Source organism: Vidua macroura, chromosome 9 (assembly GCF_024509145.1).
Source record: "Vidua macroura isolate BioBank_ID:100142 chromosome 9, ASM2450914v1, whole genome shotgun sequence".
Taxonomy (NCBI): domain Eukaryota; kingdom Metazoa; phylum Chordata; class Aves; order Passeriformes; family Viduidae; genus Vidua; species Vidua macroura.
The window spans coordinates 30530134-30555429 of record NC_071579.1 but is presented as its reverse complement, the minus strand read 5'-3'; the positions used below and the strand labels follow the sequence as shown (position 1 = coordinate 30555429).

The window sequence follows — 25296 nt, the reverse complement described above, 5'->3', positions numbered from 1 at the left end:
TCAATTCAGAGTCATTCATCTGGTGAGGTTTCTTATTTCACCATGGAAAATCTGAGCTCATCATTGTATTTTCTCTCCCTCAGAGACTCCTTCAGCAGGATGAGCCTTCGCAAAATGGAAATCTAAACGAGTTAAAAACCAAAATAAAAAAAAAAAAGCACTTAAAAAATTAAGGTTTTGAAAAGAAAAAGAGCCTTGTTATCAGCGCTGGGAATCAAAGAAGTTTTATTGTGAAATAAAACTTGGACTTCATCCTGGACATCCCACACACCTCTTCCTCCATCAAAGTGTTCAGTGGCCAAAAATTCATTCTGAATTGTCAAATGTAGACTTCTCAATGTTTGAAAAGAAAAAAAAAAAACCATCATGGCAGTGGTATCCAGAGTATTGGTGATGAGCTGTAAACTTACCTGTTTTTTAAGGCATTTTTATGACTCAAAGGTACACTAAACGCATTTACCTTTATTTATAGCATTACCTAATGTTAAATTTATTTTACTTTTAGTTCCTATATTTAATTTATATTAGGACCATACGCAAATGCATTTTGGAAGTTTTTAATGTAGTGATGATGCTGATGGTTATTTTGATGGTACTATTAAATATGTGAATGTTTACACTTTAATTCCCTGTGCATTTGGACTTCAGGGCTCAGCATCCTTGGGGAAAAGGTTCAGAGCAAGGTAAGTCATGGTACCATTAATTAACCAAGTGCTGATTGTTTATTATCCCTGTTCTTTTGCTGCAAACAAAGAATAATTCCACAGTACCAGGCACAGCTTGGTACCTCTTCACCTCCTTCAGTCCATCAGGGGAAGTTTCAGCTTCACTTCTGTGTGTTCATGGACATCTCCAGCAGCTGGGAGGTCCCAGCATCTCCTCACCCCTGGAATTAGCAGTGTCCATGGAACTAAACTCATTTTGTGTCCATGTTTTAATTTAAAGCCTAATTTCACAGGGCAAAAGCACCTAAAATGGTGTCACAATTTAAAAGGGTGCAAAGCATTCTTTGCATTGCTGTTTATGTGAAGAAAGGTGTGTTTTGCAGCAGATATTTTGAGGTCTAACACTGCACTTTGAGGAAACATCAGATTTGGAGCTGAGTCCACAACTCCTAAATCTTGTCCTTACTATTTTTCCTCTCTGTGGTGAACAAAGTCCCCTGGAAGAGGTGGTGTGTGATTAAACACATTTATTCTCTCTCCATAAATATTTAAATATGCATAAAAAACCAGATAGACACACAAAACTTGAATTTGATAAACATACTCTTTATATATAAAATAGAAGGGAAAATGGGTTTATACATGAAGTGCCCCCTTCTGCAGCAGCACTGAAGGTTTAGGGTGGGGAGGGTCTTTTTTTTCCCCTTCCTGTTACTTATTTTAGGTCCTTGGAGACTTCTCCCATGCTCTGTTATCCCAACAGCTGCACAGTGGTTGGTGTTATGTGTGCCAGGCTCTGCAAGCTTCCCTGGAACAGAATAATCCTGAATTGGTTCTGTGTCACAGGGCAGAGCATGGGAACACCTGCATGGAGTTCCCTGCAGAAGGAAAATTCCAAACTTTTCATGGATATTCCAAGGCTCTTGCAAAGCCCAGGGGTGCTGACAAGGCCTTGGAGGTGCTACAAGAGTCAGGGAATCTCAGAATGGAAAATATTAAGGAAGCAGGGAAGGGCTTTGGAAGAGATTTACAGGAAGAGGCATTAAAAATATTTACACAGTGCAAACAAATCCCAGGAGCCGTGAAAGGATGAAACTTTAATTTACAGCGGTCCTACTCCAGGACAGGAATCACAAGCAACAAGTTCAGGGGGGTGGCAAGTGGTGCTTGAGTGAATATCCCAAAAATCCACCCCCAATCCCTCTCCCTGTGCCAGAGGAGGGGTTTTCATTCAGCATCTTCCAGCTGAAGCTGTTTTCTCTTCAGCTGCCACAAAGAATCTCCTCCCAAGCTGTGCTGGGATGATGGAAGGCAGCTGAGTCTTCCTGACATCCTATTTTGGTGTAAATAATGGTATTTTGTTTCCTTGGAACATTCCTGATGCTGCAGTTGAATGAAAAAGATAAAGTCTTGCGCCAGGTGTGGAAAAATAAACTTTCATTTGCAGGCTGAAATTCAGCAAAGCCTAAAAAATTGCATTCTGTAATGGGATTGAGCTGCCCTTGCAAGGTAAGATTACTGATATTTTTGTAATGTAGCTTTTTCTTGGTTTAGACTCTGGAATTATTTATTATTATGATGCAGTGCTTTGGAAAAGGGAAAGTGTATTTTGTCATTGCAGATTTTTTATGCTGCGAAATCAAGGCCTGTACAACAATCAGAGGTCAAACCTAACATGGAAAATGCACTAAAAGCGATTTTTCCTGACTTTACCTCCATGTTTATACAACATTATAATAAAAGATAGTAAAAATTAAGTATTGCAGAATTAACTAGGCAGAGGTTTTTAGGTGTTTTCCTGTAAATAAATTAATTTGTAGTGGAAAAAGGTGAATTATATCCAGGGCATGCTCAAAGCCTGCAGTAACACTTGATGTCATTCCATCCATGCTGGGACAGACTGAACAATCCCCTTTTTCTGAGTCATGTTTGTTAAGATTTTAATTATTAGTTTATAGGAGTCACTTTCAATTCTCTGACAGACAATTTGGGATTTTCATCTCTAGGATTTAGTGCAAATGGTTTTGGTTTTGCAATGTTTTTCCTTAATCTCACAACTGTAGTCAAAAGTACCTTCAAATTAGGAGGTACTGTTCAAGAACCAGCTAAAAGCCACAGAATGTATTCTAAAAGCACTTTAATTCTTTTAGATAGTGTCCCAGCCTTTTTGTAACTGTTCCCAAAGCCCTTTCCCTTTCTGCTTTCCCCTTTCCAAACACAACAGGCTGATCTGCTTGTCTCAGATGCTGATCATAACTTTTTTATTTCTTATGTACATTCTTAACAAAGCATCAAAGCCAAATGCTCTCCTTTCCCCCCACGTTTCAGTGAGCTCCAGGTACAAATTAACTTCAGTTAGAAGGTCACCACTAAGTTCCCAATCACCCCAAACAGAGATGCAGATTCGAGGGCTTCACTCTTCAAAGTACAAAATTATTTTAATTACACTACACTCTGCCCCTGGTTTGTAGTATTAATCACACCTATTTACAGTTTGCTCATTAACAACTATGCAGCAAGATGCAAATTAGACCAGTCAAACACTTCCATGAATTCAGTTCCCTCCAATGCTCTGGACAAGGTTCCCAGACTCTTTTCCTTGTGCTTCAAGTTGCAAGGAGCAGGAAAGAACGGGAGCAGGAGAATAAACCACGTCCATTACCCAAAGACTAAATATGAAGTGTTACTTCCCAAGTTACAAAAATACACAACTTCTGATGAAATTTGCTAGTTAATATACATTTACTCCAGGGTATGAATACAAATAACTTTTATTTAAAAAAAAAAGGGAGGAAAAGGGTAAAAAAAAGAAAAAAAAAAGCTAATAATACAACAGGCATGTCTGAGACCTAGAGCTGCATTAAAACCACTACTGGGTGCTGTAGGCATTGTTTAGAATCTATACAAACTGGTATTTCTAAAAGGTCAGAGCACTATTCTCCAGCAGAAAAGTTATGGTGTGAGTCAAGTCCTGTGTCATGTTTTGTTAATTCAAGTCGAGCCACTTGACACCAAAGGAAAAAAAGACCAGAAAGATGAAGAATCAGTAGCTTCAAAAAACAAACAGCCGTTGCTTCCAGGTAGTTTGGATGCAAATCAGAGCCAGAGGTGTATGCAAATCCCAAATATTTACAGTCCAAGTCCAGCATCACTCTACAATTTTCTTATAAAACAGTAGGTAAGGAGTCGATGTAGATGACGATGTCGGAGAAAGAGAATTCAGAAAGTCCTTTTCCTCTGTGACCTTCACTTCGGAATCGTCGAAGAGCAGCCACTTCCCCTCGTACTCCTTGAGGCTCTGGAGCACGTAGAGAGCTTTGTTCTCCAGTCCGTTGGCTCCCAGCCCCAGGGGCTCGCCCTGCTCCGCCCTGGGCTCGGCGCTGGGCTCGCTGCGGGGCTCGGGAGCCAGGCTCAGGAGCTTCTCGGGGTTGGGCTGTTTGCTGGCACACAGCTCACAGTCAGCCTTGCTCTTCTGCCCCCCGAGCAGCCCCACGGCCTCCATGTTCTTCTTGCTGAGCACCTTGCCCGGCGGCGCGGCGCCGTTGAGCCTGAAGGAGACCTCGCCGTCGTCGTAGTCCTCGGCCACGGCCCGCGCCTCCTCCTCCGTCAGCGGCTCCGGCTTGAGCGCGGCGTAGCCCGGCTCCGGGAGGAAGTTGCCCCTGTCCAGCTCCAGGCTCTGCAGGTCCGTGACCTTCACCGAGGCCGTGTAGTGGCCGCTGCTGATGGTGATGCCGCTGTGCATGACCACGGCGAAGAGCCCGTAGGTGTCGTTGGTGGGCCGCGTGCTCCACTCCTCCAGGGACAGCCTGAGGGGCGTCAGCAGCGGCGTGTTGATCTTGGACAGGCCCCCGTAGCAGTCAAACCTGGCAAGGGACACAGAGCTTACACCTCGTGCCACAGCACCTCCCAGAAACCACTCCAGGTGGCCCAGAGGTGCAGCCATAGCCGTTCTCCTCAAAGATACGGATGATGGGAACTGCTCCCTGCTGCCCTGGCTCAGCACTAGCACCCCTGGTCAGGAAAGGCATTTTTATGACTGTAATGTTAAATCTTACAGCCCAGAAACTAAATTTTAACTATTTCTGAGATCCCCCTTTTCTAAAGTATCAGCTGAAGATAATTTTTAAATGATGATGATAAAGGTTCAGCTGATTGTTATCACTCCTGCTCCTATTTCTGCACAAACACCCCCTTTCTCTCTCTCACCATCCTCTTCAAAAACAAACCAAAAACCTCTTCAACAGCCAAGGCTGAACCAAGCAGGGTTGGGTTTGTTTTTTTCTCCTCCTGAAAGAGTCATTTACTAAATAAAGCATTACTTATTTTACTTTCAAGTAGCTTTAGTATCACTTAGAGATTGTGACTAATTTTCCTCAGCTCCCCTCAATGCACTGTAGCTGTGCCAGTGGTGCTCACCTGTGATTCCTCACTAGCTGTCCTATGGTATTCTAATTTTTCAAACAATTCTGTAGCTAATTTACTTTGGAGAAGCCTCTAGTATTCCATAAATATTCAACATTTTGTTCACAGCACACAAATTAACCAGGAAGGGAAAAAGTCCTTTCATTATAAGGATCTTCTACAGAATTTGAAGAGAAAGTCAGTGTTGGGATTTCATTGTGCATCAGCCTCCTTGAATGATTCTGCTCTTGATGACTTACACATTGCATCAGCCCAGATCAATTAACCCCTTTATTTAACAATAGGTTGTGATGTCCTAATAAATTCCAGGGATGACTCAGTCTTACTCAACTGTGAGGGTGTTGTAGGGAAAAATACTGGGGAGTACAGACAAGCCCTGTAAAACTGAGGTTTTCCAAGATCTCATTTCTCTTATCATAGGAAAAAATAACTTAAATCCAAGGAAACTGCAGCCATGGCATAACTGCAGTTATGATTATTGTTTTCCTGGATTTCATTTTGGTTCTGCTTCACTCCTGTTCAGAGCCATGAACCCTGAGACACAGAAATAAACAAACACAGTGGCACACACACAGATCCTCAGTCACTCCAGTTCAGTGAAACCTCACTTCACACCTCTCTCACCATACACATTTCACTCCACCAAAAAGAACACAGAAGAGCACAGAATCAGAAATAATAAAACTTAAAATCTTCTGAAAATCCCAATTAGCAGCAGCCAGAAATAGAGATATTCAGAAGAGAGTCAAGAAACACAGAACTGCTGGCTGATACCCTGGATTACAAATCCAGTTCCACTCAAGCACACTGGGACAATCATTTTCACAGAAAACAGGAAAAAGCAGGCTCTACCTTTCTTCTCAATGACATCCAGCATCAGAAAGATTTGGAGAGGAGGAAATAAGAGAGGAAATCTTTTCCTATTAGCTTTTTGTTCTTCTTAATGATAAGAATCTGAAGACAGAAAAATTGCATGCCAAGTACTCTGCCTGCTCTGACTGATGCACTTCAAACACAGCAAACCTGATTTCTGCAGCCACATCTTTTGAGACCATAAATTAGTGACATTTTACCCACTGCACTGAATTTCACAAGACAAAAAGCTGATTTTCTCACAGATTGTTAAATTTCTATAGTGGAAATGCTTAATTACATGTTACCAGTTAACAAATTCCTTCTAAACAGCTTCACAGCCTGCTCACACGTGGCCTGGCATTTTTCCCCACACAACAACTGCCAAAGAGAATGACTCCTCCCTAGGCAAGGAGATTTTCAAACTGGCTGCTTTATTTTAAAACAAAACACTTTGCAAAGCAGCATCTAGAAAATATTAATAAAATCCCTATTAACTGCATATTTACAGTACCCTTCACTTCTCATTTATTTATAACTCAGTCACCACAGAACTTAGTAGAGGAAAACTGAGCAGACCAGATTCCCAAATTGTTGTGGGAGCTAAAAGTTGTCTGAAGATTCTTATCTTAAAAAAATTAAGTTTAAAGCCAGTAGAAGACTTTGTTACTACTTTTAGCAATGATAGGGTTTTGCCCAAAACAAAACATCCAACCCAAAAATCAAGAAACTCTATTCTAAAGAGTTTCAGCTTCATCACAGGTTTCTCTGTCAGGTTTTCCACTCTGACTTCCTTAATCTCTGACTGGTAGCCCTTGGCAGAAAATTTATGGAATGACTGAGAGGACACATGAGGAAAACCACAAGAGACTGGATTCACTCTGACCTGGAAATTGGTCTGAGTGTTTTGGAGCAAGGACCTGAAGCTGGCCAGGACAGAAGAGGGTGAGTGAGGCAGGAGAGGATTGGTTAACTGCAGGTCCTTCCTCATGGAAACAGGAAAATAGGAAATATGGGAGCAAATGGAAGATAATTTTCATGTTTCCCACTCAACTGTGATGATTTTTAAGTGTGCAGCTGTAAGTCAGTATATATAAATCAGTATTTAAGTAAATATTGTGGAGATCAGTGAAAAGACAATTTAGTATGTTATGATTCTGGATTTGCATGGAAAGTCATTGCAGACACAGAGATTTCCTTTCTGCTTTGTCAGAAACCTGGATATTCCTGTACAGTGCTGTGGGGATGGACTTTTCTTTGTTTTCTCTCATCCCAAAGAAAATCCCTAAATTCCTAAGTATTAAAAAAAAAAAAAACAAACACTCCCACAACTTCTTTCAAAACATAAGGATTGCTACAATTACAATACCAAACTGATTAATTGGTAATTGAATATCAATGATGCTGATACTACTGTGTTTTTAACGTAATTGATTTTTTTTTCCTTTTAATATTAGCACTTTAAAATGTTTATCTGATTATTATTTTTCCCCCAAAATATCAGTGCTCACATTCAGGTAGAGACCAAAGTCTGCTTAAAGGAATTGGTTAATTCTGGGGTAATGAGTGTTGGCTCTTCAAAGTGTGTTAACTCCTGATTAATTTTTTTTCCCTATTCACATTAATCTTTTTAGTAGTCATATTCAGGCAGAGACAACATCAGACCATAAAATGAAGATTTGTTCTCGTTACTTGTTCTGGTAAAGCACTTAAAACTGCCTCTGAACTCAGTTTATTTACTTACAACTTAAATATCCCCTTAAATAAGGGGATATTTAAAATAAATAAAGTTTTAAGAAATATCAGGATGTTCTAAAAGTACAGCTAAAAACTTTTTGTTAAGGAGTCTCCCAAAAGTCCATTTTTTTGGAAGTAATTTCTGCCACTACCTGGAACAACACAGAGCCTTTATGGTATTGAGGGCTTCATCCCAGCAATTTAATTCCAATCTGGGAATCTTTTGGAAACATTCCAAAGCATTTCCACCTCTTGGGGTAAGACTTCCCTGGCTGCAGGACCCTGTTTGGTAAGACAGGCAATGCATACTCACTCCAAGCCACTGGCAGCAAAGCATTTCAAGTGAATTGTGATCACTTCGGGCATTTTATCGAACAAAAGGCTGCGCTCGGCTTCCGTGTAGTGGTGGCAGTTCTCACAGAAATACTTGTCCTCTCCCACAATCCTCTCCACTGAGGCAAACTGGGAAATTGCCCATTTCAGAGTCTTCGTTTCTGTTTTTGGCTCTGGAGAAACTAGAAGAGAAAATCACTGTATTCATCGATATGCCAATATTTACATTTCCAACGCATCCCGCCAGAAGAGCAACAAAACAAAATATGTCAAGTTCAGACCACTCCAAACCTGCAAGACTGCAAAGAACACTCAGTATGTGTGAAATATGTGATGTATTCCAATCTTTGGAGCATTTCAGGAAGGGATGAAAACATCACTTAATGGCTACCGTTACTCAAAATTAGGATTTTTCCAAAGCTCGTTTCAGATCGCACAATTTTGTTGCCATGTCTGGAAATGGAGAGCTTGTATGAGACCAGAATTTCACTTATTAAGGCAAACCCCCAAAATAACCAGAAAGTTCCCTCTCACTTCTTGCGTTTTGCCTCCCCTGCCACCCTCACACTGCTGACAGGATCACCCGCTGTCGGCAGCACTTCACATATGAACATCACCCCGCACATTTTCCTCTGAATCCTTCAGCAAAACGGGGAGCAAAAGCAGGAAAAGCTGCTCCAAATTAAGTCAGTGGCAACTAAAATTAATTCCCTTAAAATTCTCATTTCAAGATGTGGTTTTGGCACGCTTCCTTTTGAAAATAGCTAAAAAGCTGCATATAGATCAATAAAATTTGTGAAAGAGACCACATGACTAACATTTACAAGCATAATATGTATGTTATTAAAATAACAATCTAAAATACTACTTTTTTTTTAGAGTAACTAAGAAAAAAAAAGCTGGATTTGTGTTTATTTCTAAGAAAAAATATAAATATTTCTTATAAGAAGAAGAAAAAGCAGCAAAATTTCTTATCCAGAAGAAAAAGGAAGACTCAAATCAAAGGAAGTACCTATTCATAAGCAGGAAAACAGGTGCCTAAGTGACAGATTGTAGGCAGTCCATGCTATGTGTTAAGATCTGGAACAATTTGAATATTATCTGGATCTGCCAACATTATCAGCACCGTGTTTCCAAAGTCTAAAGCAAATCGGGACAGGAGATAACAACCTCTAATTTTAGCCAGCACAAACAGGAGCCGTGTTCCTTCCTAACTGCAGCACTGTCCTTCCCCACGGCTGGCTGAGGCAGGAATACATCTCACAGCCCTTTTTCTTTGAGGGAATTACTTACTTTCAGAACTCTCTTCACTTTTAGAAAGTTCATCTTCTTGCACTGGGACACTGATGTCCTGAAAATCCTCCCTCCTTTCCGTGAAGCACTCGCACTCCAAGCACCTCGTCCTCAGCACTAACTGGCCCTGGAAGAGTTTCTCCACCAGCTCGAAGACAGCCAGCTCTGTACCTGGAGAGAGTACACGGCACATCCCTGAGCAAGGGGCACTTCATTCCAGAGCCCCTTCAGAACCTGCTTATCCTCAGAAAATCACTGTTACAGCCATGGCCTTTTAGAGAGCTCAACAGGAATTAAAAAGCAAAACAAATCACGAGCAGTTTCCATGGTATCACCTGCTTGTAAGTAAATAAGGACTTTCTGTCTCTTGGGCCTCAAATTTTAATTTCTGCTCTAAGATTGGGCCCTTGTTTTGTACTTGAAGAGTGACAGTATCACGTTTTGGAATATTTGGTTGTCATCAATGCTCTGACTCCTTAGCATGTACTGCTGACCTCCTCAAGGAGCACCACACTGTGGGTTTGCCTCGTTTCTGTTCATGCTCAGTCATTTCCTTCCTAAATTTATTGGCCAGTTTTGGCCAAATCTGCAGAAGAAATGCACAGCTCAAAAGACTCTTCATTCCTTCAATTTTTTATAAAAAATTGGTGGGTGGAAAGTTCCAAATTAGTAAGTACTGGATTCATACTGAGGCCCTTCCCTCAACATGTATCTTGTTTCATTGACATAAACAAAATCCAGACCTGCCAGCCAATTAGCATTTCTAATTGGTATCTATTAGATCTAAATAGATTAGATCTTTAATACATCCTGAGTCCTTCCTGGTTCTTGGGAAGGTTGGGAATATGGAAAGATTAAGGAACTGGAAGGGAAAAAGAGGATACTGTTTGTAAAACCATAGCTAGTGGGGCTTGGTTCTGTTTGCTCCTGCCAGAAATATCCCTTTACGTCTTGAATTCACTTGCTCTTTCTGTGGATGACAAAAATTAGTGGTAAATACAAACCTGGTAATATTCAGCCTTTTTTTATACATATTGTACAATGATTACAGAATATTAAGAGAAATGCCTCGAGATCTAAGCTAAACAGGTCAAGTTCTAAAAGAAAAAAAACTACAAACACATACATATAAAAATAAATGATCTTTCCTAAAAATCATCTTCAATTCCTGAAAAATCTAATTTTGTGTTTAGAGCTCTGCAGGCTGTGCAGTCTGAAGGCTGACTTCCCACGCATTGTACTTTCTTAATCCTACTAATTTTAAGCCCATCCACTTGTGCACCAACCTTCCTTTTTTGGTTCTTTTTCAGTTCCTTTTCCATGATGGCTTTCCATGGGAGACGCTGGTTCATGATATTCTTCTTTACTGTCACCATTTTCACACTTGACAGCTGACTCTTCGAACTCACAGTCATATTCTTTCCCTGGCTCTTTGGATCCCAAGTTTGTAGTTAACTTTCCTAGACTGTAAAATTTGGATAGAATACTGGGCTGTTTGCAGGAAGATTTTAACCAGTTTAACCTAAGGCGCGACTTTTTCTGCGTGGGCTTGGCGCTCTCGCTCTCCCCGGAACACTTGGCAATGGCATCCATTTGGTTTTCCATCTTTTCTCCCGTGGCTTTCCTCTTGGACCTGGTTTGCCTTTGATTTTCTTCTGCTGCAATTTGTTCTTTTGATACTTTGGATTTTTTCTTGGCGTTGCCGCCCTCGGCGTCGCTTTTCCTTTTCCCGTTTGCCTTGAGCAGCTTCTCCTTGGCCATGTCTCCGCCGTGGCTGCCCAGGGTGGGATCCTCCTCTTCAGCAGGGCTGACAGACCCATTGCTCTCAGAGTTTTGGTTGGGTTTTTCCTCCAGTTTCGCTGCAGGCTCTTCCAGAGGCAGTTTGTTCAGCTCTTCCTTCTTCAGCAGCTGGCAGGTTTCCTGGATGTTCCCCAGGATACACTGCAGGACCTCCTGGGCGTCGTGCTGCAGGTACCCTTCGTACATGGGGTTCAGCTCTCTGTGCAAAGGAGGAGCAAAGAATGAGGGTTTGGTATCCTTTGCTAACTGGGGACTGTGATTTGAGACTGAAATCAGGGATTTAGAAGTCATGGAGGATCTTCTCCAAGCATACAGAGGAGTCCTCTCTGTGACAGAGCTGGGGGAAGGTTCTGCCTTAAGGATTTACACCCAGCAGTGGAGCTCCTCAGCTGCAAGAGAATCCTTCCCATCCCTGCAAGTGTCCCTACCCATGGCAGGGGTGGAACTGGACAAGTTTTAAGGTCCCTTCCAACGCAAACCTCTCTGTAATTTAATAACACTTCTGTACCTAAGCACTGTTTTAAACCCCTTCTGCATTACAGCCTTACAAAATTCAAATTTATTTTCAAATTTCCAATGCCAACAATAAGTACAAAAATCTTGCTGCCTCTATAAGGCCATCAAAAATTTAAGGTCAAATTTAAGGCCATCTACCTTGCACCACCCTCTAAAGCTGGGCAATGTAATGGCCTGGAAATGTCAGGACAGAATTGTGTCAGCATTGAAGGGGATTTGTACCTGAGGGTGTTCAGCAGCCTCCGGGGCTGAGTGGCCAATTCATCCGTGTATTTCTCTGGGTTTAGGAGAAAACTGGCTTGAAGCTGCTCAACTGAAAGGATCAAGGAGTGCAAACTGCAGATGAGCTCGTAACTTGCCAAGGGATCTTCTTTACAGCTTCCCTGCAATAACAATGTAAAAGGAATAAGAACACTTGCCACAGTTACATTGGTCACAAATTAACATTTTTCTCTCCTCCCCTCCCTTGGTTTTCTATATTTGGCTGGATTTTTTGTCTGCTATGGGAGGCAGGTGGGTTTCAAAAAACAGTATTTTGGTTTTTTTTTCCAAGTAGGAGACAAACATAGAAGCCCAGTTAGTCATAAAATCCCAAACCATCCTTGTCCAAACTCCCATTTCCATCAGCTCCAGGCACTGTATCATAATTATCTTTGTGCCAGAAGCATGGTCAGGTATCTTCCTCAAATTTCTTCTGTTAGACTTTAAAACTTCTGCTGAAGTTCAAAACCACTCAAATACATCTTCACCTTAAGTAACAGTGTAGAAAACAATGCTGAAAAGCTTCTTAAGAACAGAAATCAGTTAAATTTTCCCTACATTCAGGACAGCCTTGCCTGCAAGGTTACAAATAAAGAACACGTGGGGATTTGTTACCTTTTCTGCCTTTTGCTCTCCTTCATCCTTTGAAGATTCTCTCTTCTTTGAAATAATGTTATATAAATGTTTTACTCCAGTTTTAAAACCAGGACAAAAATATAATACCTGAAAGCAACAGTTGAAAACACGAGAATAACTGGAGTAAGAAGTTATTCCACACATAAATGCACATTTATAATCCACACAGCTCTGCACCTCCCCAGGCACACAAAGATCCAGGATTTTTCACAGCAGGGAGGAGCCCTGAGTATGGAAACTGAAGAATTTCCCAATCAGGACAACCACAGGGCACACATTTCCCGCAGCAGCATCTTTATTTCCCTGCTGTAATGAGATGCCCTTTACAGTGCACCCAGAATAAACTGATTTCACCCATTTGTGCTTGACCAAAATCTCCCTCCTGGAGCCCCCCTGGACACGGCCTCACCTGCAGGACACTGTTCAGGTAGCAGGTGTTGCCCAGGTTGTTCAAGCCCACAAAAGGCAACATGTTGTCTTTTTTCTCACAGCTGACAAGGGAGGGGGGCTGTGCTGCAGGAACCACCTGGTCACTGGGAAACAGAGAAATGGGTTAAGAGACACTGGAAAAACCCCTCCTGCATCTCTCCCCACCTAAAGGGAATTCAGCACTGACACATGCAGGGCTAAACCCTGCCAAAGTGTGTCTGAATTCACTGAGTCCTCAGCAACCCCCCCAAAACCACACAGGAGGAAAATGTGCTCCAAGTTCCAACACATCAAATAGCAGGGGACTGATCTAATGGATCAAAAATTTCATATTTAAATAATTTTGTATGTTCTTTCTTCATTCATAAGGCAGAAAAAATGTTGCCTAGAATGTATTTTTACATTGTCCCCTGCTCCAGTCACATCACTTCATTTCTGGGTGCAAAGCTAAAGCATAAAACCAGAAAAAAAAAAATCTAGAAAAAGAAACCAATAAACCTGACACACTACACACTGATTATCATTATTATTAAACATTGTTAAAAGTGACTAATACACTGTAATGACACAACAGAACCAAATTTTAAACTCTCCAACTATTTCTAACTGACCATAATTTTCTTTTTCCCACTTAAATCCCCTCATCAGAAATGAAATGGTTTTGCTTAGGGCCTGAAAAGCCAACCCCACAATTAAAGATCCTACATATTCTCATTAAAGCTCACTTTGCAGAAATTAAATTTTAATATAAATAGTTCAGCGACACAATAACTACTTATATTAACTTGAAGCAAAGCAAGTTTTTCGAGAGATCCCAAAGTTTGTACCAACTAAGCACCAAAAGAAAAAATCCAAAATATCAAAAGGGCAAATTGCAGCAGAAGTAAAGATGTTCCCTTAAAAGAGTTATTAGAAGTTGGTCACAGTGATTAAACAGGTTTAAAAAACTAACTTCGGCAAGCGATCCCAAAGTTTGTGCCAGCTGAACATCCCCGGTGCGGCAAAGCCGCTTTCTTAAAAAAATTGGTTACAGCTCGCCCGGTTTGCCGAACCCGCCCCGACGGTTAATTTAACGTTAATTTAACGGCAGCGCACGTTAATTGGCTTTAGCGCGTGCTGCAGCGCGTTATTTGCGCCAGAAGACGAAAGCGAAAGGAGCGGCGATGGCCGGAGCAGCCGCAGCCGCAGCATCGCCACAGAAACTTCTCCCGCGCGGCAGCACTCACATCTCCGCGCCCTTCGGCTCATTTTCCTGCGCCTCGACGAAATCCAGCACTCGCTTCGCCTCCTTCTTCTGAAAGAGCTTCAGCGACAGCCTGTTCTTCTTGGAGGGGCTGGCCCTGGCGCTGTCGCCGGGCAGGACGCCGGGCATGGTTCCTGCGGGGCGCGGCCGGGGCGCTCACACCTGGCGCGCACACACACACACACGCGCACACCAGGCGCCATTTACTCCCCGAGGGGGCCGAGCGCGGACCCGCCGCCCCCCGTCCCGGGCTCGGGCCGCCCCCCCGCGCCCCCCGCATGTTCCCCGCGGCCGGCGGGGCCCGAGGCCGCGGTGCGGCCGCTCCCCCCTCACTCACCGCTACATGCCGGCCCCGCTCCCGCGCGCCGTTGCCATGGAGACCGCGGGGGATACCGTCAGCGAACTTGGCGCGTTTTTTTCCGCGCGCCGACGAGGACCCCCCCCCCCCCCCCCCGCGCGCGCCCCGCCTCGCGCCGCAACCCCCCCCCCCCCCCACCCGCCCGCCCTGCCGGCGGCCGCCCCGCGAGAACGCCGGAAAAACCGAACGCGCCGCCCGGGCGGGCCGGCGGACCAAAGCCATGCCGAGCGGCGGAGGGGCGGCTGGCCGGGAGCCGGCGGACGGACCGGCGGCGGCCGGGCGCCGCCGCGGCGCCGCCACCGGCCCCGCAAGGCCGCCGCCGCATCAGGCGGCGCGGCGGGCAGCCCGCTGTGGGTCCTGGCTGGGCGCGCGCGGGCGCTGGTAACGGCCCGGCCAAAGGGCTCGGGTTCGGGCTGTACCATTTGCGTGGGGAGAGCCCTCTAACCCCCCCCCCCCGCCGGCGGGAGGTGGATTGGTCCCGCTGTGACCACGCCCTCTGTGCGGCTCGGCCAATCAGAGGCGGCGGTTCCGTTTCCCGCCCCCCCCGCCCTGAGGGCCCGGCCCGCAGTGCCCGAGAGCGGCCCCGCGGAGCCGTCCCGCGCTTTTCCCGTAAAAACCGCACATTCCAGCGGGAATTCCCAGCGCTTCCCGGCCCAGAGGCTCCGCCAGCACACCTGTGCACCGGGCAGTGAACAGCAGTTATCGCTGAGGCTGTTACGGCTGCAAAACCGGCGCCTTAGGGGTCGCCACGCTTAAAGAAAGACGGAATGTGGGAAAACGCTGTGGATTTCTGCGTTCTGCTCTTTAAAGTGGCCCCTGCAGGACCTCCCGGCTGTACATAAAGGATGCACGTTGCTCATACATACAGGTTTTCTAACTGAAAGGTTCATTCACATGAGATATTTTATAGGGTTAACTGCATAACTGGCTTTGGGCAATACCCAGATGTGGGTTTTGGGGTGAATTACCCCAAATTTGAGCGCTCAAAAGCTGAAGTTCCACAGGACCAGCTGCTGCTGCCTGCCCTGGCCGTGGCACTCCTGTTAAGCACTAAAGCAAACTGAACTCCACAAAAATAACTTTTTTTTTTTGCAGTCTTGCAATATTTTCAGATTTTTTTTTGCTGCTGCATAAATGAATTCTTACAGCAGGTCACTATCCCTAAATACTCGTATGAATTATGGAAGGAATTGTGTATATTCCAGCAGTCACGGCCGTGCTCCTGCACAGCCTTTGATTTCTCTTGCAGGTGAAATATCCACGCACATGCAGGGCTCAGGTTCCCAAGGTGAATATATTGATTTATTTCCTTGGCCTGTGGGATCCCCAGAGCTCCCCAGAAGCTGTTGGGATGCTGCATTCCCACTGAGCATGGATGGATGGATTTCCCCCGCAGCTCTCTCTGCCCATGTGAACTTTAGCTCCTCTCAACAAACACTGCCCGAGGTCCCTGCAGTTAATAGACACTCAGGACTACAGAGGCTCTTTTGTGTGAGACAAGGATCTTATCCAGGTGGGTGGTGCCCAGAGGTCCTGGAAGTGCTTGGCTGATTAATAAAGTGATTAATTAAGTCTGTGTGATGCTGCCCCTGATGCCTTGTGAGGGCTGCCCTAGAGCAGAGGCTGGGCAGAGTCACAGAATAAAGCAGGGATTTATGGAAAGGATCTCCTCCATGGATCCACCTTGGGCAGCACCAGAGCCCAGCCAGGGCTGCAGCCAAGAGGAACCAAAATGGTCCCAAAATGCACGAGCGCTCCCGGGGGCTCTCACTGGGATCAGCTCTGCTCCATTTGCACCTTGCAGTTCATTGTCCCATTCCAGCTTTAGCCCAGGCACTCCCATCCTGCTTGTTTTTCTCTCTCCAGCCCACGCTGTTTGTGCTCCTGGGCCTGAGCTTTGGGTCATTTGTCCTTGGTGCCCAGCTGGAGCAGGAATTGTTTTGTGTCCCTGCTCTGTGCAGAGAGCTCAGCATCCCCTGATGGGAAGCCCAGACCCACACACTAAAGCAGCTCAGAATGGGAAAATATAAAAGCCAAACCTGAGGCATCAGTGGTTTGAGGCATTGGCTGAGGAGTCACTTCAGCAGCAGCTGGGAGGTGCTGGGCAGTCAAACCCGGGGTTGTAAGGGGAAAATCTGGGAGCGTTTGGGCCTTGGGGCTGGATTCCAGGCTGGAATAAACTCCGAGGGCAGGGCTCCAGGTGCTGCAGGCTGCTGTGATCCAGAGGTGCTGTGACCCTGGCTGCTCTCCCCAGCTGAGGTCTGCCCTGCCCAGTGCGTGCTGTGCAATCTGCTGCAGCAAACACGAGGGAAGACTGTTTATATCCAAGGGTTTTACAGTCTGAGAGTCTAAGTCCACGTTAGGTAATTCCTCATTTCGTGTTAGCTGAACTCCGGGAGTGCTCGTGCCTAGGAACGCCATCAGTGACATCGGAAGCTGAGATCTGGGGGTAAAGCCAGGCTTGGGGACATTGCCAGGCTCGTGGTTTGACTTTCCAGGGGCAGTACCTGAGGGAAGGAGGGAAGGGGGATGTTTGCAGAGCAAATCTGGGGGACTGGAAGTGCACACAGCATTTCTCATGGTGGTTATGGGGCTTTGGTCTGTGTGTTACTTTTCTTTTGGCTAATGAAGCAGCCAGCTCAGTTTCCAGAGGTATAATCATTATTTTAGGACACAAATGCATCTGCCACCCAAGCAGTACATAGGTGAGCCCAACACCTCTCAGAATACTCACTCAGCACTCGTTTGGAAGAGCTTTACCTGCTCTTTTCACACAGTGTGGGGACAATTCCCAAATTAAAGGGGTTTTAATAGCCAAATTAAATTCCCCCCCCCCCCCCCCCCCTTAAAGGGGTCTGTGCTGAGCTGCTGTGTAGCCCAGCAGGGCTCAGGGTCAGGTCTGCTTCCTGGATTTTTAAAATTAAAATGAAAACTTCCTGGTTTACTTTTTCTGCTGGTAATTTCTACATATAACCCTTACTCTGCTCTAAATAATTTCTCTCCCTTAATGTACTCACAAATTGCTCCCTAATTCCCCATCATCGTTATTTTGACCAAACCATGCATGTGTCATTTTTAATTTCCACTCTAAATTAGTTCTCTCTGGCTTTGAGAGACAAAGCCAATATAATTGTGAGACATTCTGAGTGATATTTAAGCTTCCCCTCTGCCACCTGGACGGAAAACTGGGGTGAAATCTTAGCTGCAGGTCTGTCAGTTGATTGATTTTTTTAATTAGGCAACACAGTTCCACTTCTGCCTCTTCTTTCTTCTCTCTCACCTTTCTCTGATGAGTTCACCAGCTGTAATCCCAGTCCAGGTCGTTCTTGTATCCAAAAGTTTGGGACACAGGGAGGAACCCAGGCAGTGGCACCCCCTGGATGCCCAGGACAGCCTGCTTTGCTGATTCATTACAAAATGCCCCTGAAGCCATGATTTATTTTCGGGAAGCAGGAGCTGCCCTGGTTGGGAAGAAGCTTCACCCACCAGCCTGACATGGAGCTGTGCTGCCTCAGAGACACCCACACAGCTCCATCTCAAACCTGCCATCCAGCAGCTCCTTCCCACTGAGGAAAAACCCTCAGCTCCCTCAAATCTCCTCTTCACCAGCCTCTCATCCTCTCAGGTTTTTATGCCCCCTCTTAAAATACAGCTCCCTGTCAGTGCTTAACGTGGGGAAATTTTTCCAGCAGGAAAAGGTTCTGTTTAAATGTAAGGAAATGGGGATTATTTTTTTCTGTATCTCTGCAAACCCACAGTAACACCTAATTAAATATTTATGGCAGCTTAGCACGATCCATAAAGGAACTGTTGTCTAGAAGGCTCTGAAGCTTCACTCCATACACTAAAGGAGTGTTTCAGGCACAGGCCAAAGAAGCAGCAGGTGCAGGAGGCAGTGATTCCTTACGTAGGGTCCTGAGGCACTCCAGTGTACAAAATCAAATTATGTCCAACACTATGGACTTCACAGCCATGTGTTATAAAAATAGCTGTGCTGGGAGACCAGAAATCTTCACAGGCATAGCCAAAAATAACCACATGAAATGCCTGGAAGGAGCAGATTCCCCAGAGATGGGATTTCTGGAGTCTTGGAGGCAGACTCCAGTACAGAGCACGATTCCCAGCAGGGGAAAACCTCCCCAACCTTTAGCTGTTGCTGAATCATATAAATCAATTTCCAGAGCCTGCAGCCCTATCAGTGATAGGTCTATAAATCTGTCAGGGCTCTGGTATTGTTGGAATTATTCTGTGAATTTTGGTGCAAATTGTGTGCAGACAATGTGCTCTTTCAGCAGGCTTGGATCACACGGGGACCTCGGGGTGGGAAGTTCTGCAGCCCACGCCGGGTAAAACCCATTTTATTCCCGAGGAATAGGACTGTTGGTCAAATTCCCCACACAGAAAAAGGTAAGAAACCATTCAGACTAATAAGAATACTGGCTATAAAACGTCAGGACAGGACTGACTTCAGGCACAAGGAACAGAAATGAATATTTAGGGATTTTATTGTTTGGTGATCCCCACAGTTCATGCAGACTCTGTGCCCTTTCACAGCCAGAAACAGGAACAAATTGTCCGACTTGCTTTACTCCACAGGAAAGGAAATCTGACTCTTCCCACAGCAAGCAGCCTGGGAACGTCACAAACCTTGAATTATCGCTGCTTGACGAGCTACATCTGCTTTCAGAGCATCTCAAATCATTTCAGAACCCTTCCTTTAACCTCGTGCTGCTGCCTCGGGGCACGTGAGAACAATTTGGCCACTGCAGAACTCCAGTCCCTGTGAGAGCAGCACCTCTGCAGGGCTGTGCCTGGCTCTGGCAACAAAACAGGATGAGTTTGGGCAATTTGATGTCAGACTGAGGGGTTGAGGCAGCAGCAGAGCCACTGTCTTCTGTCAGGGCTGAGATCCTAGTTTGGGCCACAGAGCAACTCATTCCCACCTGGGGACTTACAGCAGCTTCAGCCTCTGCCAAGTAAAACCTGGCCCAAAAACCTTGACCTCTGTGGCCAGCTGTTTTCTGGCATCCATAAAGATACAGATTTTAGGGGAGGCAGGAAGGAATAAATCAGAAATTGCTGCAGTTCTGTAAACTCCACGGAAAGCCTGCGAGGAGCTCCTTCAATTTCAGCTGCAGAAGGCAAATATCAGCTTGGAGGCCTGAGCCACAAACCATGAGCTTGTCTGTGCACAAACCATTCCAAGTTCCTCCATGTGGGAGAGTTTATAGGTTTGGAGGTGAAGGTATTTAGCCACTGATAGCACAGCCTTGGCTCTCATTTATCTGCCTCCTAGGAGAAAACACAGTTGGATGTGATCTGTGAACTTCCTAGAGCTACATGTGCATGTATGATAGCTCAGAAAATAGCAATAATTGCACCCATAATGTAGAGATAAAGCAGATTAATTCGTTCATAACGATATAAACGTGTGGTTCTGAAAATCTGCCAAGGCCAAGAGGGTTCTGTGACCAGGTCTGAAACAGAACATTTCTCCTTGGATCTCTCCGAAAGCAAAGCTGCAGAAAAAAGGGGATGTTCTGTTTGTGGTGCTGCTGCATCCTAAGGGTGTTTCCCCCAGTTTTTGCCTGTCTGTGCAGATTTTCTTCCACAGCTCACAGCCTGCTGCTCTGTTTGAAATAAATATGGATCCAGAGCTTCTCTGGTAGCAGAGGCAGTTTGCTACCAGGGGCTGGAATTCACATCAGAAGGCAGGTGCTGCATTGCAAACCATAACCAAAATTAAAATGCACACAAAATCCCCCCCCATCTCTGTTCTCAGGTCGGAATAACATCGCCCAGAGCTGTCACTCACTCCTGGAAGCAGAGGAAGGAGGAAACCCGACCTGCACATGCTTGCACCATCTGCTGGCAGCATCTCTGCTGACAGACATTCCTAGAAGGGATTCTGGAATTCCTCATCCACACTTAGGGACACGAGTCCACCGTTATAAAGGTTTAAGATTCAGGTGAGTGTTGGAACCCTGCATGCTGAGAATTTTAGATTTTCAGTGCTGACAGGCACTGACCCCCAGGAGAACACTGCATTGACCTGAGGCCATGGAGAAAACTTCCAAAATGGAATGACAGAACTGGGATTGTGGGTGTGCAGTTTGAATAGAAGTGTGTAACATCACAGGGTGGAAAACTTAAGAGTTTTAGGTTTTAGGATATAGTAATATATATAAAGTTAAGATGGAGATTTTAGGGTGGAGGCTGGTCTTCTTCACCTTCTTCTTCACCTTCTTCTCCATGGGTTTGGGTGGTTTTGTGTAATTGGATAAAAAGTCCCCATTGCAGGCACGGGTGGTTGGTTATTGGGTTAAAAGTAAAAATAATTGAGGTGTCATTTCTTAATTGGACAGCTGATCCTTCAAAGGCCTTGTAGAGAGAGGGAAGGGGCTCCATTTGTAGTTTATTAGAGTGAAGTGCTGCAGAACTCAGGGTTTGTGAGACTGAGACAGAGATAAGAGCTAACAAACATCTGAGTCCCAACAAGAAATTCTGTCTTGTGCATTTAATCCCCACCTTGGCAGGAGAAAAAAAGAAGCAAAAGAATCAATAGGTGAGTACTTGTTTTTCTCCACAGCAGAGCCATTTCTGCCAGGTTTTAAGGAATTACACAGCAAAGTGATCCCAACACAGCCACCTCGAGCAGGGAACTGCAGAGCCTGTGCTGGCCTCATCCAGGTTTTGTCCCCACCACAGAGCCATCCTCTTGGGAATTTCTGAACTCCCTGCTGGAATCTCAGCTGAATGATGGGATCCTGTCAGATTCCTTGCCTATCCCAGAGACTTGATATATATAAAAATTAAACGCAGCCCTTTGTTACAGCTACAAACATCATCATGTGAGTGAATGAGTGACTCAAGTGAAAGCGAAACTTGATGAAAGCATTTGTGCCGTTGAGGTGTGCAGGGACAGATCAGTTCCTCCTTCTGCCCCACTGTAAGAGGCTGTAAGTGGGTCACAGGAGGGGGGTGTCCAGGAAAACTAACTTCTCCTCCTGCAGTCTGTGGAGTTCACAGCACCAAGAACATCACTAAAAGCCTTTAAAGGCCTTTAAAAGCCTTGCTTGGCTTTTAAAGAGAATTGGCAGTTTTCTAACAGGTAACATCTTTATCCCTGCGAAGCCAACAGGTCACATTTGACCCTTCAGCCTGGAGGATGGAACTGGAGGGATCTCTAGGGCTTCTCTAGGTGCAGTTTCTGGGGAGGGTTACTGAGAACTTGGCCCCTGAGTCATCAGGCACTAAACCACTGCTGGAGGGCAGGGACTCCCAGCGTGGTGACTCAGTGGGAGTCAGACTGTGGAGCAGGGGGACAAATGACACATGAGTGAAACTCCAGGAAACCAAAGCTAAGGCAGAGAACAGCTGAGCCTCTCTCTGTGATGTGAATGGATTCCCTCTCCTAAGAGAAGCAGCATCACAGTAAGCCCAAGGTCATAAGCACACACCTGTCCACAAGAGATGTGTGGAAAAATCAGAACCACTTTACAAGGGACAGCTGAGCAAAGAAATTCCCTTTGAGTAGATTTGGAGTCTGTCAGTGGATGTGTGAATTCCAGCTGTGGCTGTGCCAGGGCTACCTGAGCTATGAGCAGCAGCATTTCTTGTTCACTGCAGAATCCCAGACTGGTTTGGGTTGGAAGGGACCTTAAAGCTCATCCCATTCCACCCCCTGCCATGGGCAGGGACACCTCCCACTATCCCAGGTTGCTCCAGGCCCTGTCCAGCCTGGCCTTGGACACTTCCAGGGATCCAGGGGCAGCCACAACTTCTCTAGGCAACCTAAATACTTGCAAGAATATAACAATTTCTTTTTAGGAACACAACTACAGCAAATTTATTTGCCAGGCAAGCCCACGTGGTTTGATGTGAGCATCACAAGGGTGATCCCTGTGCCATGAGCAAATGAAGTCTTTTCCATATTTACTTTGAGGATCACAGGATGTGCACAGCCAGGGTGGCACAGGGCTGAATGAGCATCAGGTTGGTTCCTGGACAGAGGTTGTACCTAAGCTCCACAATTTTTCCTGCCTGCATCCAGCTGGCTGGGATGTGTAGGGAGGAGCTGGGTTTGGGGTGTGAAAGGGGATGCACAGTCAAGTTTCATGCTAATCATGACTTGATCCATAAAAGCCTCCCAAATGGAGCTGCTTTGTAGGGTTGATATTTGTATTCCTGCAGCACCCAGATACTGGCAGAAGCATTTTGCCCCGTTCATGCTGCCAGCCAAAAGTGGAAGGCCACAGGCCTGGCAGGTGGTTGGGGCAGGGTTTTGGCATTCCCAGACCGTACAAGGCAGCTCTGTGAGCACAGCACAAGTTTGCAGAGAGTCTACAAAACTGGATGTTGGCACAAACGTGACATTCTATAGAACAGTAGTGATTCTGTACTGCCTTTCCAAAGGGGCTCCATCACATCAGCCCCTGCCCTGGCACTGCAGGCTCTGGACACAACATAACTCTGTTTTTCTCCCAGCACAGGGCAGGAGCCTCTCCCTGCTCCTGTCTGGCTGCTCTTGGCAGCTGCAGGGCCTCCAGGAGGGTCTAATCCCACCCCTCTATGGAAACCTTCTTCCCCAGGGAGTCCCTTCCCCATCCAAACCACCATCCACCCTCCGAGGCATTAGAGCCAGCCAGCAAAGCCCAGTGCCTCTCTTAAAAAACACACATAAAAGCAAAATCAGGTGGTGAGAGGCTGTAGGAAACCACATTCTTCTTGTTGTTCTTTTCCCCTCTTCTATTGACCTTTGCAAAGGAGCCCTTGGGCGGATCCGGCGCGCAGCGTTCCGGGCGGCGGGGCTGACCTCCCGCCGTGGAATTTCACCTAGTAATTTCTGTGGCACACAGAAATCCTTGGAGGGGCTTGTCTGGCTTCAGAAGTAAATCTAAGTGCCTGTGGCTTGACAAATAAACAATCTGAAAGTGCTTAATGACTCACAACCTCGCCTAAGAATAGCTGAACTCTGCAAGATGGAAATTCAGCGCGGGGAGCGCGGCCTCCGACGCTGCCCGAGCGGGGAGCTGGAGGACACAGTGGGAGATGATGGGCAGGGAGAGGCTGTGGTTGCATTCCTGATGTCCCCTCCCAGCTCCTGGCAAGCAGCATCTCGGAGGATTCTTTGATATTCGTGTGTATCAGCCACCTTGGAGCGCTCCCCAAATTCACCTAATCCACTTTTAAACAAATTATCAGGTTTCGTTTGTGCAGACAGCAAAGTTCTCCTTGTTTATCCCAGATTGTTTGAAAGCACCATTTATTCTCTGGGGTTAAAGAGGGGTCACACAAGTTATCCACATCTCTGTATACATTTCCAAGCACCTACAGCTCATGGAAAAAACTTTTTTTCCTCCAGCTATTGAGCAAGCAGAACTTCAGTGACCGAAAAGGGGAAATGGGTTTGGCTGTTTCCTCAAAAAATGGGGTTTTTGGTAGCTGGTGCTTTTCTGAGGCACACTAACAGAAATGTGTGCTCTGAGCTGCCACCACAGCTTCTTACCCCCTCCACACACCTTTGAGCACTTAAATCTAACCCCGGGGAAAAAAGAACAAAAGCAAGTTCAGCTGAGTATCTGTGACCACAAGAGCTTCCTGTTGGTGCCCAAAGTTCCTGCTGCAAAAGCCTCGTTGTTGTCAGTAGGGCTCAGGGATCATCATGGCTTTGGGATGAGCACAAGGGATGGGTAATGGATAAGGTGCACAGTCCCAGGAGCAGCAGGAGAGCTGCTGTGTCTCCGAGGCCTTGGCTGCACATCAAAGTTGGTTTCTTGATCAGGATCGAGAGAAGAAAATAATGTCAGAATCACCCCGCACCTCCACCAGCAAAAAAAAGCCCCCAGTACCACGATTCCTCTTTTTAGGCACATCCAGAATACCCCGAGCAGCAGAGGTGGGGGCTGTCCTGGGAAGCCTGAAGGATCCCACACTTTCCCTTTAGTTCTCTGATTTGTTGTTAGACTCCTCAGGAAATGCGTTCCTCTCGCTCAGCACCTGAGCCCCTCACATGGAAATGAGGACAGGCTCAGTCACTCCTGTCCCCGGGCAGAGCCCCAGTCACTCCTGAACTGGGTAATGGGATATTTTATTCCTCCCTGTTTACCAGGGAGCCTGGGCACTGCCAGGAGGGCTCTGGAATTACTGGGTGGTTGGGCAGCAGCCAGAGCCCAACCCTCAGATCTCCCCCTGTCAGGTTCCCAGTCAGAGTTTAAAGGTCTTTGGGTTCTTCTGGAAGGAAGGGGGGATCCCAGTGGGCCACATCCATCCCCACTGGATGCTGAGTTCCTGGCCCAGATGGAGATCATGTGCTGCCCCAGCATCCCCGGAGCTGCTGCTCTCCCACGCTCTGGAACAGCTGGAGCAGGGCTGGGATTTGCCCCTGTGCCTCAAAGACAAGGAAAATCAAAGCTTTACTTAGTGTTGAAGGAATTATTTGGCATCACTAAACTGATTTCTGCCTGTCCCCACTTGGTGCAGCTGGATGAGCACATGGGATTGGGCACATGGGGAGGCTCAAAGCCTAAAACCCAAATTGCCTTTTCTTTGCATTTTTCCATGTGATTGCATTGAGGAAGAAGGGCCCGAAGTGAACCGGGCGGGGCTGAAAGGCCGAGCCAGAGAACAGCTGGTGCAAAAACAGCTCGACTTCTGCATCCCGAGCCCATCCCCGCAGATTTCCCTTCCTTCCCACCGCTCTTGATCCGCATCTGTGCAAACAGGATGAGCTACAAAAGTATAAACAAAGC

At 45.9% G+C, this 25296-nt stretch overlaps 2 protein-coding genes and 1 long non-coding RNA gene across 16 annotated transcripts in view; 2 read left to right on the top strand and 1 right to left on the bottom strand.

The window, feature by feature from the left end:
* The window catches only part of DOCK7 (dedicator of cytokinesis 7), a 95058-nt gene extending 94433 nt beyond the window's left edge, over window positions 1–625 (top strand). For all 11 annotated transcript variants that reach the window (XM_053985251.1, XM_053985250.1, XM_053985246.1 and 8 more), the window contains one exon: window positions 84–625. In XM_053985251.1, coding sequence (XP_053841226.1) covers window positions 84–126 — 43 coding nt within the window. In that variant the 3' untranslated portion in view covers window positions 127–625. The remainder of the gene's footprint in view (window positions 1–83) is intronic.
* A 2793-nt stretch (window positions 626–3418) lies between these two features.
* USP1 (ubiquitin specific peptidase 1) lies at window positions 3419–14622 on the bottom strand. Of its 3 annotated transcripts, none has more exons than XM_053985254.1 (9): window positions 14525–14622; window positions 14171–14349; window positions 12925–13048; window positions 12495–12602; window positions 11841–12001; window positions 10589–11301; window positions 9303–9473; window positions 7990–8191; window positions 3419–4528 (listed from the first exon to the last, which is right to left on the bottom strand). In XM_053985254.1, the coding sequence occupies exons 2-9, from the start codon at window positions 14314–14316 to the stop codon at window positions 3814–3816; spliced, it is 2340 nt and encodes a 779-aa protein (XP_053841229.1). In that variant the 5' UTR covers window positions 14317–14349; window positions 14525–14622; the 3' UTR covers window positions 3419–3813. The 3 variants fall into 3 exon arrangements, with proteins under 3 accessions (XP_053841229.1, XP_053841230.1, XP_053841231.1); XM_053985255.1 differs by having other exon boundaries at window positions 14171–14321; window positions 14525–14621; XM_053985256.1 differs by lacking the exons at window positions 14171–14349; window positions 14525–14622 and adding an exon at window positions 13897–14001.
* Window positions 14623–15687: 1065 nt separating this feature from the next.
* On the top strand, window positions 15688–21344 carry LOC128811582 (uncharacterized). Of its 2 annotated transcripts, none has more exons than XR_008438394.1 (4): window positions 15688–16058; window positions 18841–18952; window positions 20328–20514; window positions 21138–21344. It is a non-coding gene; the product is annotated as an uncharacterized LOC128811582 (long non-coding RNA). The 2 variants fall into 2 exon arrangements; XR_008438393.1 differs by having other exon boundaries at window positions 21135–21344.
* The last annotated feature ends 3952 nt before the right edge of the window (window positions 21345–25296 follow it).